Below are 22,282 nucleotides of genomic sequence, written 5' to 3'. Positions count from 1 at the left end.
GCGTTGTTCAACTGACTGCTTGAATTTTTCCTCAATATCCTCCAATTGAGTAAACAACTCACACAGACCATCCTCCCGTTAATATGCTTCACTTGACAAAAAATAAAAATAAATGATCCCACCCCTTTGGCCCAACCCCTCCCCCCAAATCCACATATTGAAGTATTTAAATTGACATGCCCGGGCTTTTCACAGTGTGATTCCCCATGGCAGGGTGAAATTTCAATGGAATTACCAACCACGCAATTCCATTTAGAGAATGTCTTTCTCTATCTGCGTGCCACATACGACATTCCCCAATGGGCGAAAAATTAGTATCAATTGTCACTGTAACTGACATTTGAGCGAGGATGGTTAAAGTCATTCCACCCCCATGCCCGCATCTAAATGAATTTTCCAATTTGCACCCACTTTTAATTGCATTCCTCTGTAGTCCAAAAGAATCCCCCGAAAAAGGGGTGCAGCATCGCCTCCGGAATGTATAACTTTTTTTTTTAATAATTTTATCGATTTTGATGAATAAAAAAAAGCTCTGAAAGCTTCAATTTTTGTTCCATCCAAATCATTCGGAGTAGTCGAAATAGGGCAAGGGGTTGATTTTTGATAGTCGATACAGTCGACCCTAAGCTGAAAGTGCTATTTTCTCTTTAATCGAAAACTATCCGATTTTGGTTATCCTGAAAAAATTGACAAAGGGATAAATGAGCTTTTAAGTGAAAAATAAATAAAGTGAACAGAAAAAAGGTTTTTTTTTAATTTTCTTTAAACAAAATATTTTTTCTAATTCCCTTTTGCATTATTTTTGTCGACGGACTGTATTACATTCCTAACCCTTTTTAAAAAAAATTGTGGGACTCGGGTCGTGTTTGTGGTGGAAATTAAATAAGATTAGAGAAAAACAACTTAGATCTAAAATAGATTCATTTTCTTTCGTAATATTACTTATTTTAAACTTTGAAAAAAAAATATTTACAGACCTCATGAAGAGGGAAAAAAACCTTCGATACACAGTATGTAAGATTGATTGATTTAAAGCGCCTAAAGTCGGTTTAAACGGTTTAAGCTAACCTATAGCCTATACCTCGTAAAGTCAATATAGTCAAAATTTAGTCTTCTTTAAAATAAAGATTCGTTTTAGATTTACCTACAATTTATTTGTAGATTAGATTTAAATTGCGTTCTATCCGAAAGATGCATCTGTAAATGTTACTTAAACTCCTTTCTTAAATAAAAACTTCTTTTTTAAATTTTTCTTTCGCGTTTCAGTACAAAAATATCCCCTAATTTACTTAAACACTCCATCCTAAGTCCTAAGTCCGGTCTCCCCTTAAAAAAAAATAAAGGAAATTAAATTATAAGCCTTAAAATTAATTTTTCCACAAATGGAAATCAAAGTAGAGATTCAGGCTAAATAATTAAATCACGTCTCTCTTATAAAATTAAGGGTTTTGACTTGGGTGTGATTTAGATTAACCACCAGCTACCCACACCCCTTTTGAAAATGTTATTTAATGTCAACTCCGCGCGTTTTATGTTTGTTACTCAATTTTCCACTTAAGTGAAAATTGAGTCAAAATTGCCACGACCTTATCTGCAAACTCCACCATTTTACTTTGCGGAGGGCAAAGTCTGGGGGTGCTGCACGTACCCAGGGCATGGTGTGTGGAGAGTTGCAGAAGGAAAAGCTATTCGCGTCAATAAAACGTGTTGAAAAGGCATAAAAAGAAGAATATAAAATATGCGCTGGAGAATGGTCCGAAAAGCACTAACTAGAGCTTCATAAAATAAATTTAACTTAATGGCCGTTCAAAGGGACATTCACACATCACGTCATTTAAACCCTTTTATGGGGGTGGTGCAGAAAAGTAAAAGAAAAAAATAGAAGAAAAGACGTGGTGTAGCGGGAGTTGTATTAAATTTCCCCGCATCAAAATCCATTTATATGGAAGACTCTGGTGCGACACATAATAGAGACTACCCCGGAGGAGCGCAGGGGTTGTCAGATAAAATTGATTTCGGTCGAAAGATCCCCAAAGAAAATGTATCCGTCTGACTTTCTGTGGGCTCACACTATTTATTTTATTTTCTCTGAAAAAAAATGTGTACATATTGCGAATTTTCTCTGCCTGCACAATATTGGCTGTTGAATTGCGCGAGAAAATCTCACAGGATTTCCTTCGAAATTTAAAATCTCCGTCTGTCTGGCACGTAGTCTATTCATTCTATGTACAGATCTCTTCTTTCACAATCGTATCCGATAATCATCAATAATTATCTTATTCACGTGGATTGAAAGGAAAATCCACATGGGGGTGGGAGGGTGTATTTAGTAAATCAATAAAATTACCCGAGGAAATGATGGTACAGAAATTTAATTTCTGAATCACACTCCGGTCAGAAAAAAAGGATTCTCCGTGCCTCTGATTCCCGACCAATGTACAATTTATTGTGGCAGTGAAAAACATTTTCCTTTCCCCATGAATGCAATGAGATTTCTTTCATTTCCCACGATGGCAACCCCCCACCCAACATGAAAAGTGTAAATGTGGAAAACTCGTGAAAAATCCTTTGCACCATGTGAATGGGGAGTGTGGGAAATCTAATACCAACATTATAAACTTGTGCACGGGGGTTAAAGAGTTATTTATTGGATTTTTGTAAAAGTCACTTTGACATTGTTGGTGTAAGTTTTGCAGCAATGGGACGCAATATTGTTAATATTTCATTAGATTCCCTCACAATTCACTGCAGCACTTAATGGAATTTCACGGTTGTGGCGGTGGCACGTATGGATGGGGCGAGCAAAAAAAATAAACACAAGCAGAGAAAATGGGGGAGCAAATGGAAAATTTTATATCACTCATAACATTTTTAATTACCACCCCCAATGCGCGCGATATTTTCTTCGCAGTCACCACAAAGGCCCCCTTTCCGCCGAATGAAGGAAATGGGTGTAAATTGGAAATCATATGACGACGTTAAATTTTTAATTGACCCTAAATTCACAATTAAATTTTAATAGCATGTCACCATACAAATTAACCCGCGTGCGACACATTTATCATTATTTTATTCATTGGAAAATAATTTTCATATTATTAATTTTCTCCTTTTTCTCTTTCTTCTCTTTTCATTGCTGTTGCTGCGGTGTGGATGAAACAACAGGGATTACTACTACGATAGGTGAGTAAATAATAAGTAAAAAAAAATATTTTAAATAATTTTTAGAACAAAATTATTTAAGGCTACAAAGTGAGCACCTTAAGGTGTTTTTGAGAATTTTCGTTAAAATACGTTATTATGAATTATAAGCTTTCTTCTAGGAATTTATGCAAAGTTAAGTTGAACAGAAATAATGATTATCAAATGATACAAAAGAAATAAAAATTCTAATTTTTTTCTAAAAATTTAATTGGCTTGACAATTTGTCAATTCAATGGTATCAACTAAATTTTTGAATGGCATGTCTAAACATAAGTTAGTTAGTTAAATTTAGTAAACGAAGAAAAATGATTGTAGTCATTAATTCTAAAATTCTAGTTGACATAAGTAAAGAATTTTAGTAATTATGTGTTTACTGGAAATTTTAGTAAATAATTTGACTAAATTGCCTCTACTAAACTTAAGTAAAAGAGCATTAAAACTAAAAATTTTAGTTAATTTCTTTAAAAAATTAAGAGCCAAATGAAATTTTAGTAAAGATGCCAAAAGATTTTAGTGATTCCAGGCAACATAACTAAAATTTTCTGTTATAACTACTAAAATTTTTAGTAAATGTTTCATTACTACAGACTTTACTAGCAGTTTACTAAAATTTTGACTTACAGTGTATATGTACTGTATGAACATTACATATTTACCTGTACTCATTATCTCATTTGAACTTCATTAAAAGGTGTGAAATTGAAGTATTTGTTTTTGAAAAGCACATAAAAAGAAAAGTTTAATTTCCTAAAAAAAATGGCGAAGCAACTGTCTCCTATACGTAGATACAAGGATAGAATTATGGGATAAAAATATGAATGAATAATATAGAGACATCATTTTTCATTCCATTACTTATACTTCGGCTGAGCATTTGTTGGCTGAATTATATAAGTAGTTAAATTATATAATAAAATAAAACAAAACAAAATTTATTCAATGAGCGCCAAAAAACGGAATTTTCAAAAGAAAAATTCTAATCATTCCAGAGTGTTTAAAATACCTATACTCTCTGCGTAACCTTTGAAAGCTTTTATTAGCAAGAAAATGATAAATTAAAATGTCAAAGTAAGCGTAGACAAGGTACAATTGACTGTCCAAAACAATTCTTTTTTTTTGTTTTGGATTCTTAATTGTTAAATCTTTATTTAAAGTAGAAAGAAAATGTTCTTAAAATTATTTACCATTCTAAATAAATGGAACATTTACATTCATTCTTGTCAAATCAGAATTAAAAATCTAATTTTTAATGAAAGTAAGTTACAATCAAACAACTGAACCAGATCACTCTATGCTATGTGAAGGAATTAGGTGTAAACAGAAGAGAAAATTCATTAATTTTTGCGTGATGCATAAAAATTAAATGAGTGGAGTGAAATCTGCTATGAATATTCATGTCACCCTTGTTATCATCGTACTCATCCTCGGGAGGTCGTCCCTAACTTATACTTCACTACCACCCACCACCCTCACAGCAGGACCCCAATTTTTGGCTTTGCACCATTTGTCAAGCATGAGGCCTAAAAAAGTTAACCATCTGCGCGGGGATCAGCTACCAAATCAGCTTCCCCATGATTTTAGTCACATTTACAGCTCACAACTTCCACACCCCTCGGGCACCCTCCCAACCCCCTCCACACCCCAGTAGTAGTAGCTGTGTAGATTATATTTCACTTGTTAGCATATAAAATGTCCTCTGTCTGCTCATTTCATTTATTAGCGGTATTTAACGGAGGTGCTAATGGCCATCACGGTGTGCAAATACCAGAGGAAGGGGGATACGAGGCGGGGACGAGTGGATGAATACGAAGGGAAAAATCCTCTCAAGGGACCATTAACACACGACACAACCATCGCAAGTGGTTATGTAAATATTTTCCACGTAGGGGCTGCAGACTAATGATAAAACATCCAAATAGCACCTCCCCCGCACGCCCAGCATCATCATCAAACCATCGCACGGGATTATTTACATAAGATGCACCCCACAAGCCTCAACCAAAAGTACCTGGCTTGAATGCTTGATTTCCTTCCGCAAAAGGTGGGAGAGAAGTACTTGAGATTCCTCGAGATCTCTTGCGGTTAATTCACTTCAGCGGAAATTTTCCTCCTAATGGAAATGAATCTCTAAATAGAAATGACGCTCGTCTCGAGTGCAAAAGTATATTTATACAATTTTATTCCTTTTCAAGTAACGTATAGGAGATAAAATGCAATTCTTTTGATAGTTAATAAAATCAACGGTAAGTCTGTGTTCAAAAGAAAATTTATAATAAGAAACGTGTTAATTCTTTTAGCTCCTGCCTAAAAGGATTTAAAAGTTAATTTTCATTCAGAGAGTGTTCCAAACCTGTCATTTAAGTGAAAGAAATAACAAAAATTCCACACAAATATATTTTTTAAATCCTTTCTTCTTCTTCATTGAAAAAATTCAAGAATTTCTCTGTAAATAATTCCATCAAATTCTTCTATTGAATTAATCTTCTTATAGAATAGGTATTGATTTAAAGAAACACAACAACTTTATGTTTTGTTCCTCAGCCATAAAGGTATTCATTTCATATTGAAAAATCTTTAAGCTACTTTTCACATACACATGCAAAAAAAATCCCATCTCCATTTTGACTGCATTCGCATCGATAATACTTAAAAATCAAAGAGTATATGAAAAGTTTTGGGATAAAAATAACATTTTCACTGCGGAAAACTTGAATGGTTCCACTGAAGGTTTTCTTGAGATAGAAAACTGTACATAGGGAAGCATAAATAGAAGTTTTGCACAAAAGCGAAGGAATAGAGAATAAGATTCCATCTTTGGCGGAGTATTCAATTGGCAGTGGTGCAATAGTTTTTACATTTTTATATGCACCTTGAGAATTTTCATTTTTCCTACACCCGACAGTAGATTTTTACATTGCAAAGGGTTTTTCAATCAATGAGTATATTCTTTATGTTCACCCCCACATCTCTGTTTGGTGCTATTGATAGGGGAGGATGGTCTAAATTGAATCATTTCTGTAAAGATTTTATATATTTACATTTTTTTAAAGAAAATAAATAAAATTTGGCTGGAAAACCTGCCTTCGATGATATTGTTGAAACTTCTTGCGAAAAGTAGTAATGGTGGGCTTTCGTAATACTAGAACGTAAGGGCCATTTTACTAATAGGAGAGTATCAACAAATAAAATTAGTTTTTGTTCGTTAAAAAAAAACAAAACAGTTTATTTTAGGATTATTTAAAGCATTAACACTGTTAAAAGAACCTTAGTTAAAACGCCAAATATTCTGTCAAATATCTTCCACCAAAGCTTTTCAGTCAAACTTTGGTCTATTTAACCAATTTAATTAGTCTATTTAACCAATTAATTTGTGGGAATATATTTGACAGTTTTTTTTAAAGAGACAGTATTTTAAACAATTCTATAAGTGGAATAACTTTGGCAAAAATGTAATTTAATTGAATTATTTTATCTACTTCCACTAATGTACTTCGGTCTTTTTAACTAATTCAAATATTAGAAGTGTTATTTAAGTATTTCAGTCTGCAATATATTCTTTTAACTGAAAAACTTGTGCGATTTTGACTATTTGATTCTGTTATAATAATCGAATCATTTCTGATAATTCGACTGTTTCAGAGGTGTTTCATACCTTTGACCGAATAAATTCGGCGTTATTGACTATTTGAATCGGTTTTTTATTCTTTCATTGAATATTTGTGTAATTTTTGTCCAAAAATCGACTACATTATCTGATATATTCATTTAAAATGTTTGACCACTTCACAACTTTAGTGAATTTAACCAAAGTTTTTCCGTAATAGCGAAAAAAAACCAATAAAACGACTAAAACAACAAATAATTAGTTTTTTTTGTTGTTGTAACCCCCCTTACCTTCCCCCCCATAACCCAGTCTTAAGCTATACAGCTTATATGGACTGCCGAATCCAAAACATATAACATATAACATTTAGTACATTCAGTCACATTCACACTTGCACTCCATTCATTCTTATAAACGAAACACAAATAATTAGTATAGTGCTTTCTTTTATATGTATGTATTTCAATAAAGTCTGGGTCATCATGAAATGACATCGCGATTAAATAATTCCAAACTACCATAAGCAAAATATTGTAGCTCCATTTAAAATATAGTTGTACTAAACTATTTCGAGCACAAGCCAAACAATAAACAAAATGGCTCTTTTTTTGTTCCTTATTGTGTCCCTCGCAAGAATATTGGAGTTAAATTCTGCTGTAATGAAATGAAAATCGACCAAACAGAAAAGTATAAAGTTGAACGATAATCTTTCTCAGTCTTTTAGTTAAAAAGTAAAAACTTTTCCAATTAAATGCTATGAAGAGAACATTTATACAATTTCGTGTTTCCCATCGTGTTTGTTACAATAAAATTCTCTTTCTCTACTTTCCCATGGATTACCCTGCACTCCCTTTTTGCCACCCCCGCGCGCGCCCTCCACCCACCCATGGACAATATTGTGTACGTTACATATTTTCTTGTACACCCACACACACACACACATAGTAGAATACAACCTAATGGATTGGAGTGAATTTTGTATAATCCTTACATTTTCTATTTTTTAATATGCAAACAAATTTATTATTACAAAACCCATTTGGTGTGCTTGAGACTTGAAAACTATCTTCAACATAGGGTGAGGGTGGTGGTGTGTAGGCGAAGAGGGCTAGTGGGTGGTTGGAAGAAGAAGAAAAAAAGACTGGAGTCTTCATCCAAACTTGCCTTTTTCTCGAGCAACTCCCAACACAAGCACCCTACCCACCCTATCCAGTGTACTTTGCGATGTACACCACATGGATTTAGCATTTTGTGCCTGGGTTACACGAAGTTGGATCAGACTGACTGGTAGTAGGGAGGGAGGGGGGTTGGACTCCGACGGGCGTGCATATATACCGCACTCCCCCGTGTAAACAAATCGTGAAACTATTAAAGCGGTGTATTAAACTATGTGCAGAACACGCGAACGTGATCATGATTCATCTACTGTATTGTACTTTTATGTACAGAGTCATTATGTATGTTGCGATGGGTAGAATATACTTTTACACCCTCACCCCCCTCCCCCACATCACAACGGAATTTACTCAATGGCACCAAACAATTTCCGCCAGAGACACAGGGTGGATAGTCCTAAGTAAACGGACAGGTTAATTCCATTTCTGTGTGCTAAATTAGATTTAATCAAATTTTAATGCTCCCCAAGTGATGATGGATTTCGCATGCGGTGGGTTAGATGAGGAAAATATGTATACAGTTCCCCGCATGGAAGTATATCAGATTGAAAATTCATCTCAGAGGGAAAAAAGAATTTGTTTGAGGAGATTATTTTTCTTGCAATAGGGGAGAATTGTCTAAATCTGACCTTTCTTGAAAGGGATTTTACACTGATTGTAAAATTGTATTGAATTTGTTCAAAGGGTTAAAGGCAAAGCTTGCATGTGGAATTGTACATAAAAATTATTAAAAAGAAAAGAAAATGTAGCCCCTTGACTCATTATCCAATGAATGTTAATCTGCTCATAGAGTGATAGCCCTAAATTAAAGATAACTTCAGATTTGTTTGGGGTGGCCGCGAATAAGATCACTTCCAATCCACTGCAGCTAAAGTAAGCTTATTGTGGAGTAAAGATAACTTACTGGCTGTCATTTCCTGGCTACTGCCAACTACTTTCAGGTTATAGACCCTTCAATAGACGATAGAATAGAAGAATGAAAAAGAAAGTGAAGAGAGAAAAATAGGCGTTGAGGAAAAAGGAAAGAAAAGATAGTCACGGAGCGGATAATCTAGACAGGTTATGGAGTTTAGTCGTTAATTCTAGCTCAACCATGAGCTAGAGCATTTTAGTCGTGGGACTGAGAGTCAGACGTTACTGAGGGAGTTTCCTACAGCCCAATTGTGGTGGCCACTAACTCAGAACGCAACAAAAGAAAGCTTTATCAAAGCTCTAAGAGCTTTATGATTAAAAACGTTAATGATCCCTGATAAATTGTTTAAAATTCTGAAAACTCTTTTTTTAATTAAAGTCTTTTAAATAACCTTTCCATATTATTGAAAAAAATAATAAAAGCATAAAATATTCAAAAATAAAAATTCCCTTTATTTTAACACTTTCATATAGCTGGACTTTCAGAGTAAAATATCCACAGTCCTCATTATTTCCTTGTAAGTCATTGTAACTCGGAAAAAAGGAATGTAAACAGTGTGACGAGAAAAAGAAATATAATAATTATTTATTCAAATTAACTCTTTTAACTTACTTCCAAGCTAAAGTTTTTTTTTCTTTGTATGGAAAATTCATTTCCTCCCCATGTAGACCATTTAGTGAATTTTAATTGAACGAGGGAAGAAGTTGAAGAAAGAGTCCTCGTTGGGGGGGTTGAAGGTATAAGAACTATAAAGGAGGTAGTTGAAAAAAAATATAGCCAGCTCTGAAAATCACTTTGTCATCCAATTTACGTTGGAGGAGACATTGAGAGGGGAGAAAAAAGTGTTTGAGGCCTGATGAAATTCAAATTTGTCACGAAATATTTTAATATGCATGGAATGAGCCTTAAGCGACCGTGTCAATTTTATTTTGTCCAACTTTCCCGCCCTCTCTTTGCACGACGAAGGGCAGAAGACCACTGTTGGGTGGGAAGATAAACAACCAAAGCATTGGCACCCTGTGTGAGATAAAAGCACGAGAGATTCTTGGGCTTTGGGTGCAGAAGAAGGGGGAAAAAAGTGTGGCTGGAAAGTTTTTCTTTAAACAAAAATTGACTTCCGTTTACATTTTTTGCACCCCGCTTTGAGATCATCGGGAAACTTCCGCCTCAAGTGGCTCCTGTGGTGGCCGTCACGCCACCCCATTAACCACCAGCATGGATGAGAAAGGGGGTTGAACGGCTTCCCTCCCCCGCCCAGTGATCAGGGCGTTTTGTTGGATGAAGAAAAGAAGGTGGTGGTGAAAGTTGTGAGACCCCTATTTAATATTTATGAGTCTAACTTGCCATAATCATTTGGCCTCTCTCACACTCTCTCTCTCTCCATGTGCCTCGAAGCACTACCGGGGTGTACAAAATGCCAAGTTAGTCAAACAATATCATTATGTAAATAAACGGAAATAAATTTTCCATTATACAACCTACGGTAAAATATGTTATGCGGCTAATTACAGAAACAGAAGCTCCCCGATGTAGCAAAAAGCGATTGGACGGGGGGAGGAGGAGGCTTGAAAATTCATTCGAGGCTATATTTTATATATAGTCTCTCTCTCGTGGCACGGAGAGGCCTCCTACAACATTAAATTAAAACTTTATCCATTTTGCTGATGAATTTTAGTTAATTTCCTTTCGATACACACGATACAACCCACCTACCCTCCGGTTTTGATCCCTTTTACCATCTAAATTTTATGTATATAGCAACTCGTTGAGGGAGGGAGGTGGAAGTTGATGATCATCAATGCGTATAGTCAAGTTCAAAATAATGCATTTACACATTATTATGCAGATAATGGGTTTTTAATAAGACATTTTATTGACTTTTTGGCATAATAGTAAAAGTTTTTAATGATAATTAATTGAAATTTTCAATAAAAAAAAGAAACACATCGCCCCTCGATCAATATTATGTGGACTAAAATGTCTTTTTAAACTCACTAAAATTATTTTTTAGTGAATTAAAGGACGAATAAAAAATTATATCTAAGCAGACTTACAATTTTCCACTAGAAGTTGATGAGAAAACTCCAGTTTGTTTTTGCAAAAATGCAAAGAATGACGTCATCATTGTGTTTTTTTATCAAAAATTAATCAAACAATTGTTAAATTCCCATCGCTGTGGCCAGAAAAAAAAAGACACCGTGTCGCAAAAGAGAGAAAATTGTCCTGATTAAAGGGATGATGCCTCATTACACCGACCCATTCGTAAAGTGTCCGCATCAGACATGAAGAGATATGGCAAAGAAGTTGCCTCATTTTCCTTCCGGAAGATACTCCAACTATGGTGGGGATATTTTCTGCTTGTAGCGTCTAAAAAATGACCCGCAATGTCGACACAGTGTGACAATTGGGTGATCCATGCTGTTGAATCGTCGTGTTATTTTCCCTCATTAGACGGTGGTGTGGTCGCTCCTTCCACCCGCGTCTCACACCACGTCATTTTGACGTCACAAACAGATGATGTCATTAGGAGAATTTTATCCTGCGTTTGGCGATTTTTCCCACCGTCACAGGGTGTCTCACCGCAATTTTATGACTTTTCTGTGAGACAGACGCGGGTGGGTTTTGCGAGAGTTCTTTGCCCTCCACTACTTGATAGCTCGTCAGACTAATATAGCAGTTTCACCATCCACCGCACATTTCTTCATCTTTTGCAGCTACTGTGCATCGACACTCCTGCCCACAAATGCCCCACGTCCGATCAAGCGTCAACGATTAATGGGACCACAGCAGCAGCAGCAGCAACTACAGCAGAATCGCCTGACTGTCAGTGTCCAACAAATAAATGGGAAAGTGAATGTATTGAGTATTCAGCCGACGACACAGAACCAGCAACAGCAGATGATTCTGCCGACAAGCCCACTCCCCAATGGGAGCCATAGTAATGCAAATGGGCACAATGGTTCGAGTGACGGCATCGTTAATGGCACCGGGGGTGGAGATCCCCAAATGCATACTTCTCAGCATCTCGTCAACGGTCAGCAATTGTTCGAAACATTCAAAATCTACAGTGAGTATCGAATAGCCCGACTAAACTTTCCCACACCCCCAAAAACAACACGCTCAAATCCATCCATTGTGGATAAATGTCCATCTTCACTGTCTGGCAGTAGATTAAGATTTTGTGAAGCACAATAAGGGTGAATTTTAATGGGGACTTTGAATTTAATTTAAATGTTTTTAAGGATGTTTAAAAAGAAACATTTATTGACTATTTTTTTAAATGTATTTGTTCAAAACTATCCTAAGTCAAGTAGAAGCATAAGCTGTGCCCTTTGGTATATCTTGTTTTGCTTTTTATGCATTAAGCAAATGCATCATTGATCTATTGATTTTATATTTCAATTCATAGACAGAAAAATAAAAGTGCTCACAAACTGAAGCGTATGCTCCATGAGAAATGTATCGTGATAGATGTTAAAATGAATAAACTCTTTCACATTGTTACAATTTTAATGCAATTCCAATTGAACTTTATTATTTTATTTATTTTTTTTGAAAAACGTTTGTCTAAATGAGCAAAGAAGCAAACAAAACTCCCATTACATTGCTGTTCTTGAGTTTAACTATGTATATTCCAGAATAACCCCCACATTGGCAATCTAGACAATGTACTCTTAGTTTTAGGAAGTTTCTAAATTGAGAGAATTTTCACACAATTTCCGGATTGGATTGAGAGCTTGCTAAAGAGTTCACTTAATGGTATTCCCCCATGGGGTACCCGCCCCACCCTACGTACATGCGTCTTTCCAACCCAGTATGTTACAACATTGTATCGTCATTCACGACGTTGAATTTTCATGCGAAATCCCCGCACCGTGTCGTGGGGGGTATGTTTTCCCGCATTTTGCTAATCATACAATCTCAACCAGTATCTCATATTATTCCACTCATATTTAATTTACATTATGGTTGTACAAGATGTATTTATTATTGAATAATCTCATTTCAACCCTTAAACTTGACTTCCATGTTACACAACACATAATTTAATGACTCCCCCCACATCCCAAAGTTCTTGGCATATATGGGATGTGGCGGGTGGTGGTTGTTACACAGGGTTTGAAAACAACGTGTGAATTGGATTGTTGAGGGAAGTTTTTCGGCAGTGAATTTGCACAAACAAGATGGGGTAGTTGATGGAGGGGGGTGACTTTATACCATGTGAGTAATTAAGTGTTTTGTCCTCAAAGGCAATCCCGACACACTCATTTGCGGCAACTGCCGGGAGAGTTTCAGCAATCTCAGTGATTTGTTGGACCACAAGAGGACCTACTGTAAGCTCAGATTCACATGCAAATGTCACCAGATATCAGCAGATAGGAATTTCAGTAACTACCGTAAGTATAAGGCCCTTGTTGATCCTTTATTAGCGCATCATGGTTTAATATTTACTTCTACGCGCAGAGAACCCATTGCCTGCAGCTAGACTACTCTGTGTTGTCTGCAAGGATCCCTTCTCTAATCCTTGGGACTTGATGGTCCACGCCCAAACGGCCCATATGATTAATATCTACGAACTGGGGCACGATCCAGGGTCATCTACAGCTTCCGCTATTGAATCCTCCGATGCTGCGGCAACAAAGGATGATTCATCTTCAACGAAGGATTCAACTGAAATGCCCGAAGAGACGGCAAGTCAAGGTGGTGCCTCAAACAAGGATGTAAGTTTATTTTAGTATTTTTATTAAGTTTGGAAAAAAAACATAGGTGAAAACGTGAAAAGCTCTATACAAAGGAGACTATTCACTATGGGTTTTCTCTTTATTTTTTAACGGGTGTTTTATACAATTTGAAACATTTCAAACCGACCAAAACGTGAAACATTTTATTTTCTAGAATATTAATGAACTAAATTACTTTTCCAAGTTGGTAATACGATAAGATGGAATAGAAGAGGCCAAAGAATAAGTTTTGACTCCGAAATGTTCTTTGAGAGCATCCACAAATATCGCGATACAAGGATTGCATGTTTCTATGTTTCATGCGGACTCGAATTTTTTACGTTTCTTTCTTTAGCAATTAACGTTTCTTTTTTTCACTTTTTTTTAAAATTTATTTAACCGTTTAACGAATCTTTTCTATTTTTTTTAATGTTTTTATAACTTTTTAAAAATCTTTTTTAATTTTTTTCAACTAATTTTTAACCTAGAAATAATTTAGTTTTTTCTTTAAAGAAAAAATCATAAATTAAGTGAGTTCTTAAGGTATTTAAACACCCAAACATTCTCCTTTGCTACGCCTCTGTTTAATCATTAAACCTCCTAAAATATTACTTTCTAAGATTTTCAATCATTAAAGGTATTTCTGATTAAAAATCTGCAATTTCGCATCAAAAATAATATTATCAAATTAAATTTAGATTGTGGAAAGCATCTAAAGAGCTGGAATCATCTAAAGAAAAAGAAACAAAGCAGAAAAGACAGAGATAGGATTAATAAAACTTGCAATGCAGAAGTTCCTGGGGGGTGGGGAATGACAGAGCAAAAGCCACTAAAGCGCATGAAATGCTGGGAAAAAGCAAATTATACGTAGGGGATTTTTTTTAATTAAGAGGTATTGCATTTACAGGGGTGATGGTGGTGAGAAATGTGTACGTACGTACTCCATAGTTGGACAAAAAAAATCATCCCCCTGTTGCATGTATGATGGTGAAATTTTAAATAGCTAGGCGTCAAGGGAAAAGCTCTCTTGCAATATTTCGAAAGCTTTTTCACCCTTTGAACTTTCATTCACTTACTAGTGTGAATGCATGGATGGGATGTTCCTCCACCACCTCCCCTCTGGTTCGAAAAACGCGTGAGGGGTTGGTTCAGAACATGACAGAGGGATCGAGAAATGATGCCTTTCAACAAATTTATGTCAATGTTCTCCTCAGTTGGCTAAAATGTATTTTATACCATTGCTCCATATCTCGGGAACTCTTTGGGATACATCATCCATGATCTGGCTTTTTAGGGGGCGATGGGGGTGAGCCATTCCACGATTTGGGACGATGTTGTGGGGTTAAAAGTGGATGAGACATATGAGGGGGTGCTGGGAGTGCAATAGATGTCAGACTTTGTCTATCAAATGTCAGGATAAATAGGAAAATGCCAACCAAAAGAGTGGTGAAACATTCATCCATTTCCGGAATATTATGGCGAATGTATCTGACTCCCTTTTACCGCACACTTTTCCTCCTCTTTGTGGTGGGAGGAGGGAGATGAGGGGGCTGAGGAGGAAAATGTGAAGGAATACGACGTGAAAGTAGGAAGAGATGAAAGCTCCAAATTCAGCAGCAAAAGAGAGATTCATCACCTCAGATAAGATTATTTTCTCTCCTTTTACTCGTCGTTCACACGGACATTTTGTGTGCATCTCCCCTCGAGGGGGTTGAAATTACAAAAAAAATAAAAACTAAAGAGACTAAAAGACTACTTTGAAAATTCATCCCTCAACCCCAGTGTTACAAACACATTTTCTTCTGTAATGCAGAGAGAGAAAGAAAGAAAAATCCTCATTTGCAAATTATTCACGATATGCTTTCCTTGATTACATTGATAACGAGGAAAATGTGAATACATTGAAACAGGGTGTCCAAACAGAGAAGTGCAAATTAATTTAATCCTCAAATGTCTGACACAGAGGGGGATGAAATCAATACAGAAGTCTGCTTTTGAGTAAACTGTATGAATCATGGGGATTTTGTGATTTTCAATTTGACCTGAAATCATACGGAAGGGTGAGAACTGAGAGAGAATTCCAGAGAAATATGAAATATCCAAATTAAGTGCTTTTGGCATTTTCATCCCCGTGGGGCTTTCTGGGGCAAGTGTGTATGTGGATGAGAAAGAGAGGAAATCATTGGAATTAATCAAAGACACCCCTTTCAATATTCCCTCCAGTCAACTTTGCTTATCTATTAATCTTCATTTCCCACCCAGAAATATAAGGTGTGCCAAATTCAATACGATCACCCCCATGACTCTTCACTTCTTTTTTGCCTCCAAAAAGTCCTATTTAATGGCACTTCCTCTGTTTATAATACACAGGGTGTATTAATAAAATAAATCTTCGTGACGATAACTTGTTTGCCATACAACCTCTCTTATGTACGCCGCCTCTTTTTGCTCTTCTGCACCCCCGAGGGTAGCTGCAGAGGTTGGGGGGATGAAAATTTTTGCCAAAGAGATAAATGGGGAATCAATTTATGAGTGACTTTAATTACTTGTGAATTGTTTTTAATCATAAAATAAAGGCAACTTTGGCGGAAAGTATGATGAAAATTTTATTCAATTTGTAATTTAATTCATAGCTTTTATATTCAAAGAATTATTTATTTAAATTAAACGTATAATAACGTATTTTAAAGGTTATTAATTCGTGTAAAGAACTCATAGAACTGGCAAAAATTACACCATAGGGTTTATTTGAAAATTTTACTTCAAGAATATTCGTCGGTGGGAAATGAAAATCTTCACCCAGAAAAATTTATATTTTCCCAGAGCTTTCGACTTCGCTCGAAGCTTTCCGCAAAAATCAATGTTATGCATCCAAATAATTCAAACACGACTTAGAACTTTGAGGAGAAACCTTTAAGGGAGTCCTAACTTCGAAAATATTTCTCATAACAAAGAAGAAAAAAATCGTTAAACCGGGAAAAACTCTGTGGCCACTGAATAATGCTCCAAATGGAACTAAAAGCTCTAGGAAAATATGAATTTTTCTGGGTGAAGATTTTCATTTTCAACTGATAAATAATTCGAATCCAATTAAAACATTTAATTGAGTTAGATTCATACACTCCCATCCATAAAAATGCCCTCACGTTGGTACATCTCGATAGCCCCACACTATCATAAATTAAATTATTTAATAAATTAATTAACATTCTCTTTCCTCAAAATTTCCTTTGCAATTTATCAAAGCTCTTTAGCATCCCTTCATAATCAATTTCCCCTCCCAGAAAAACACTCTAAATAAAGAAACATTTTGAAAATTGAAAGTTTCTTCATTTTCTAAACTTTCCTCCCTTTGCTCTCCAGAAGCCGCATATTAATTAAAAGCTAAAACGTTAATTTCTAACCCCGAAAGTGTTGCAAGTGAAAATTTTGCGAGATTAGTTACTGAAGCGGAAATTGGTTACTTTGCGAAGAAGTTATGGTTTTGTGGCCATTTCTGGGGGTTGGGGAGTATGTGTGTGTGTTCCAAGGTTTGTTCATTAGCCTAAGTGGGTTGTCGTGAAAGTGTTGAATTCAATTTATTGATCCTATCGATGTCTATCGGACGCCGCATGTATTAAAATTAAAATTGAATTTCACCTCCAATGCCCTCCGTCGCCATTGCCCAAAATTTTAATGATGATTGATGATTTTTCACCTCCCATCTCCACATCTTCCCCGCCAACCTTCTACGCCAAAAATGTTTCCGTCCGACTACATTTTACTACTGTGTGGAGGCTACAAAAGTCTAAGGGTTGGGGCGGTTGGCGAAAAAAAATTAAATGGGTTTAATTATGGCAGACGCAAAATGCTTTTTCACAATCCCCTAAAACCCCTTTCATTCAGGACTCCGATCCGGCAAATCCATCATCGACGGATGTTAATTTATTCGAGGAGACTGCCACATCATCGTCACCCCCATCGCCCGAGGAGACGGCCGTGAAGGTGAATGGCTCCACATTGCCCCAGAAGGACTCCCGTGAGGGATCTACTTCGCCCCATGACTCCCACATTGTTGGTGCTCTTAGTATTGTAAGTATACCAACCTATGTTCTTATATTTTAATTTATAGAATCAGTTTTAGCTGTGTTTCTTTCAGACACAGCTTTTGTGTACCGAGCAAAATCGAAAGTCGTCAGATCGGGCTCAAACTTGGGATGAGCACGAATTAGGGTCCCCACATTCCAAAAAACGTATGCGCCAAAAAAATTTTTTTTCCGGCCGGCCGTCCGTCCGGCCGTCCGTCCGGAGTTCAGAGCTAAATTGCAAGAGAACGGTAATAGATAGAGACTTGCGGTAAACGGCAAAGTTTAAATATCGACTGGAAGACATCCGATTATGATGTCAAATTTTACCCCCCACCCCCGCGTCCGCCATTTTGGATAACCTCAAAATTTTGTTTTCGCTATATCTCAGCCCCTGTAATAGGTAAAAATCTGAAATTTTTATATGTTGTAGGGGACATCAAGAGCTTTCCAACGATACCTCATTTTCGAAAATCGGTCAAGCCGTTTAGTCAATATGGCCGCCACAATTTTTCATCGAAAATCGACCATAACTCGAAAACGGCTTGACCGATTTTGATCAACCCGGAGTCAAATGAAAGATCTCAACAAACCCTACAACTCTCTAGAACATCCGAAGTTTCAAAAGTGACCGCTAGGGGGCCAAAAATCAAAAACAAAATTTTCGATTAGTTTTCGATGAATATCTCGAAAACGCCATTATCGATTTGCTTCATTTTTTGATATGTTATAGCTGACAATATTATCTAGCTCTATGCCAAAAATGAAGAAAATCTATGGATCCGTTCTCGAGATATAGCCTTCCAAAGTTGGCATGTCATATCTCGGTTTCTACAAGTCCGATTTTAATCAACTCAAGTGCAAATGAAAGGTTTCGTGAAGCTCTACAAATGTCTAGAACATTGCAAGTTCGAGAAATGACCGCGAGAGGCGCTAAAGTCAAAATCAAAATTTTCGAAAATTTTGAACTCGAATATTTTGAAAATGCCATTATCGATTTACTTCATATTTTAATATATTATAGTTGAGGTTAAGACCTTTCCAACGATAGCTCAAACTCGAAAATCTATGGAGCCGTTCCCGAGATATGGCGTTTTAAAGATTTCTTGGTGGATGACTTTTTAACTTCTCCCGACTTTGCGCGTATTTAAATTAATTTGCGTTCTAGTTTGCTCTCACAAAATTGGTACACTGAAAGAAACACAGCTCTCGTAAGCTTGGTCAGCTTACCAGTACATTTTTTTTTTAATTTTCATTTTATTTAGGCCTATATATTGTGGTCTAACAGGATTCCTTAAACCTTTTGGAACATTTTGATTAAATCAATTATTATCTCAGTTAGGAAAAAATCTAAGAATTGTTTAAGCGACCCTAGAATAACTTTCCATCGACGTTTCGATTTTATAAGAAATGCTTGAAAAATTGCAAAATAGCACTATTTTCTCAAAAATTAAAAAAAAATGGAGAGAGAATAGAGTTTATATTTTTCTTACCTATATCCTTTGTTCAATTTTTCAAGAAAATTCTGTCTTTTTTGGAAATAAATTTTAACTTTTTTTTAATTCTTTATAAAATTATGTTGAAGTTCTTCAAATTTTGACCTAAAAATTATGTTCTTTGGATAGAAAATTTGCTGTCTTCATTCACGCTTACTCTGTCTTTATTACTTACGCAATTTCATACATTTCTATGTGAGTTTTCCTTATAAAGAAAAATTCTAATAAAGAAAAAAAATACATAAAACTTTATTTTTCAATTTTTATTTAATTTATGATTTTTTTTTGCAAAATTTTATAATAGGAATCATCAACAAAACCATCACACACAAATAATCCCACCGGTCTTGAACTTATCACCCCGTCTATGGTCTAAAGAGGAGGACAACAAAGGAGGGGATTAAAGTGCAAGGCAACTAATTTTGCCCTAACATTTCAACGTCTTCTGTGAGCTAAAAATACCCTTTTATAAATAAATTCATAATGATATATAGAAAGAAATATAAATCATAAATATTCTAAATTATATACTTTTCATCACAAGGAGAAGAAATTTAATGAAAAAAAAAGTTCTTCAAGCGAAAATGTGGATCTAACCATGTACATATCATTGCAACTATTGCTATAGATGAGAATATATTTATTCGGGGAAGTGAAAAGTTTTTAGCAAAAGAAAATCTGATATACAACCAAAAATCATTAAAGAAATAGTATAAGAAAAAAAAAACATATTTACATACTTTTGAGTAAAGAAATACTCCTCCATGATTTTTTTCTTCTCCTCTTTATTAGGCACGAAAAAACAATGAGGAGGGAAGAATGAGGAAAAAACTGGGAGTTATTCGTATTAAAATTGAATTTTAATGCAAATTGTAAGGGTGGGGGAGGAGTGAGAGAAGGTAGAGCTAAGACCAATGAAAAAAATCTCTATTGATTTAGTACTTTCCCGAGAGATTATTCAGCTCTCTCTCTCTGTGTAAATTTACCGAGACTTAATACCAGCTTAGAGAATTCTGCAGAGAATTCGTTGGATAAATTTTAAATTATAATCCCAAAAGCTAAAAATCGTCTCAGCGTACGTCTCCTGTGACGACAAGAATGCTTGTCTGTGTAGGAAAGTCATTTTCATGAATTGTACGACAAAGCAGATTTATTTTAATCAAACTCACACTAAATATTTGAAGGAAAAGAAAATTTGTGTACGGAAAATTTGTGAAATAAAACGTAATTAAAGTGCAGTTATGTAAAAAAAAAGTAAAGTGGAGAAATATTCTGAAAATAAAATGGAAAACAGTGGATGAACTATCGATGCTAATTTAAGGAAATTTTATAATAAATTAAAATTGTCGCAAATTGGAAATACAAAAAAATGCATTAGTGATTTTTACTTGACAAGTACATCAATTTAAATTTAAAAAAAGTGAAGAAAAAGGAAGCTGAAGAGATTGAATTTAAAACACATCAAATAGGTATTATTTTAGATAAATATTATAAACGCAAATATGCTCTAAATGTATACAATTGAAAAGCAACAGATTATATTTAAAATAAAATAAATCTACTGAACTTGTCAAATCTCACGAATTGCGTTAATGCAAATTATTATGTATAAAAAATATTGTATTGTTCCATAAACGAAATTATTTATCAACTTTGCAAATAAATGTCATCCATATTTACAGAAATGTGTTTTTATCTCTAATTAAATGTGTCGAAATTCACAAAATGTGTTCAAAGGTAGGTATTCACAGCGAAAGGAGTTTATTCATTTTCATCCTAACTACGAAAACGTGGAGCAACGTAAAATATTTTCTATTTATCAGCTGAGACGAATTTTCGAAAAGAAAAATCTTTGTGAAGGTAAGTAAATTTTTGTTCTTTTGTGCATGAAGCAAATGCAGCAATGCTTGATTGAGATCTTCATGAAAACATTCTTGTCTTTTACCTACATAATTACATATGAACTGCCTTATTAAGAACAAAAGGAGCTCAGTCTAACTTAACTTAAAGTATAATAAGAAAATTACATTCAATGGGGGCGTGGTTTTGCGTTTTAACCCTTTTGCGTTCACATGAAACATTGAATCATTCAATATTGTTATCACGATATTTTTTCTATAAATGCTCTCAGAAGATATTTTTCAGTCAGAAAATGTTCTCAACCCTTATTTATGTAAATTCAACCAACTTCAGACTTGGAATTTTTTTTAATTTAATGAAAATTAGAGAAAATAGAATGATTCAAGTTCCCATAACGTGAAACATTATGTTTTCTTTATTTTAAATTTATTTAATTGATTTTTCAAGTTATAAATGCGTTTAATTTACAAAGAAAAAGCCAAAAAAGACATATTGACAAGGAAATATCCTATGAGAGCATCCAAAATCCTTATAATAATAATAAATATTGTGTTAAAGACAAATATGTGTTGATTTTTTCTAGTTGATCAAAATTGGTAAAACAAAACTTCGTCCTTTTTTATATGATTCTCGACTTTATATTTTTATGTACATATTTCTACTCGCAAAATATCATAAAAATTCAGAATGAATAAACTCCTTTTCTCTTTACAGAGAAAGATTTTAATTCGCTCAGCTCTGTGTTTAAGTAAAAAACGAAACTATTCACAAAAGTAATTCATTTTAAAAATATTTCACCTAAAGAGGTGATTCACACAAAAGCCAAAGATGATGAAAATTTTTTTAATAGAGCTTCTTTTGATAAGCTTTTCCATCCTTTAATGTTGTTCAACATAGTGATAGAAATTGTAATGAATTCCTTGTGTAGGTAATATATGTAAGGAAGTCCATAATGATGTACCTTAAGTTTTGTAGAGGATTGAAAATTCCTTCTAACGTCAAATGTATTCCTGGGGGGGGAGTGGGGGATGTTTGGCTACCAACGCGGGTAATGAAGGAAATACAAAATAATTAACTATTCACAACACACTGACTTTCATTCGGTTCATCTTCCATTCTGGCGTCTCTCGTGAGCTATTCATTTCACCGCATAAAGTATACTAGAGCAAGACAGGTGAATGGGAGCCTTGGGGGTGCGGGTGGATTGCGTGGTTGGGGGGTTGGAGAGATACAAACTGAGGATCT

The 22,282-nt window shown here is 35.1% G+C and overlaps 1 protein-coding gene across 1 annotated transcript in view; it reads left to right on the top strand.

The window, feature by feature from the left end:
- LOC129792514 (uncharacterized) overlaps positions 1–19,904 on the top strand; it is a 48,572-nt gene extending 28,668 nt beyond the window's left edge. Inside the window, exons 6-11 of the mRNA XM_055831614.1 lie at positions 3,166–3,183; positions 11,611–11,963; positions 13,147–13,293; positions 13,361–13,617; positions 17,503–17,688; positions 19,482–19,904. Coding sequence (XP_055687589.1) covers positions 3,166–3,183; positions 11,611–11,963; positions 13,147–13,293; positions 13,361–13,617; positions 17,503–17,688; positions 19,482–19,553 — 1,033 coding nt within the window. The 3' untranslated portion in view covers positions 19,554–19,904. The remainder of the gene's footprint in view (positions 1–3,165; positions 3,184–11,610; positions 11,964–13,146; positions 13,294–13,360; positions 13,618–17,502; positions 17,689–19,481) is intronic.
- The last annotated feature ends 2,378 nt before the right edge of the window (positions 19,905–22,282 follow it).

Source organism: Lutzomyia longipalpis, chromosome 3 (genome assembly GCF_024334085.1).
Source record: "Lutzomyia longipalpis isolate SR_M1_2022 chromosome 3, ASM2433408v1".
In the NCBI taxonomy this organism is placed as follows: domain Eukaryota; kingdom Metazoa; phylum Arthropoda; class Insecta; order Diptera; family Psychodidae; genus Lutzomyia; species Lutzomyia longipalpis.
The sequence above is the reverse complement of the archived record's forward strand: the minus strand, read 5'-3'. Positions and strand labels throughout refer to the sequence as shown.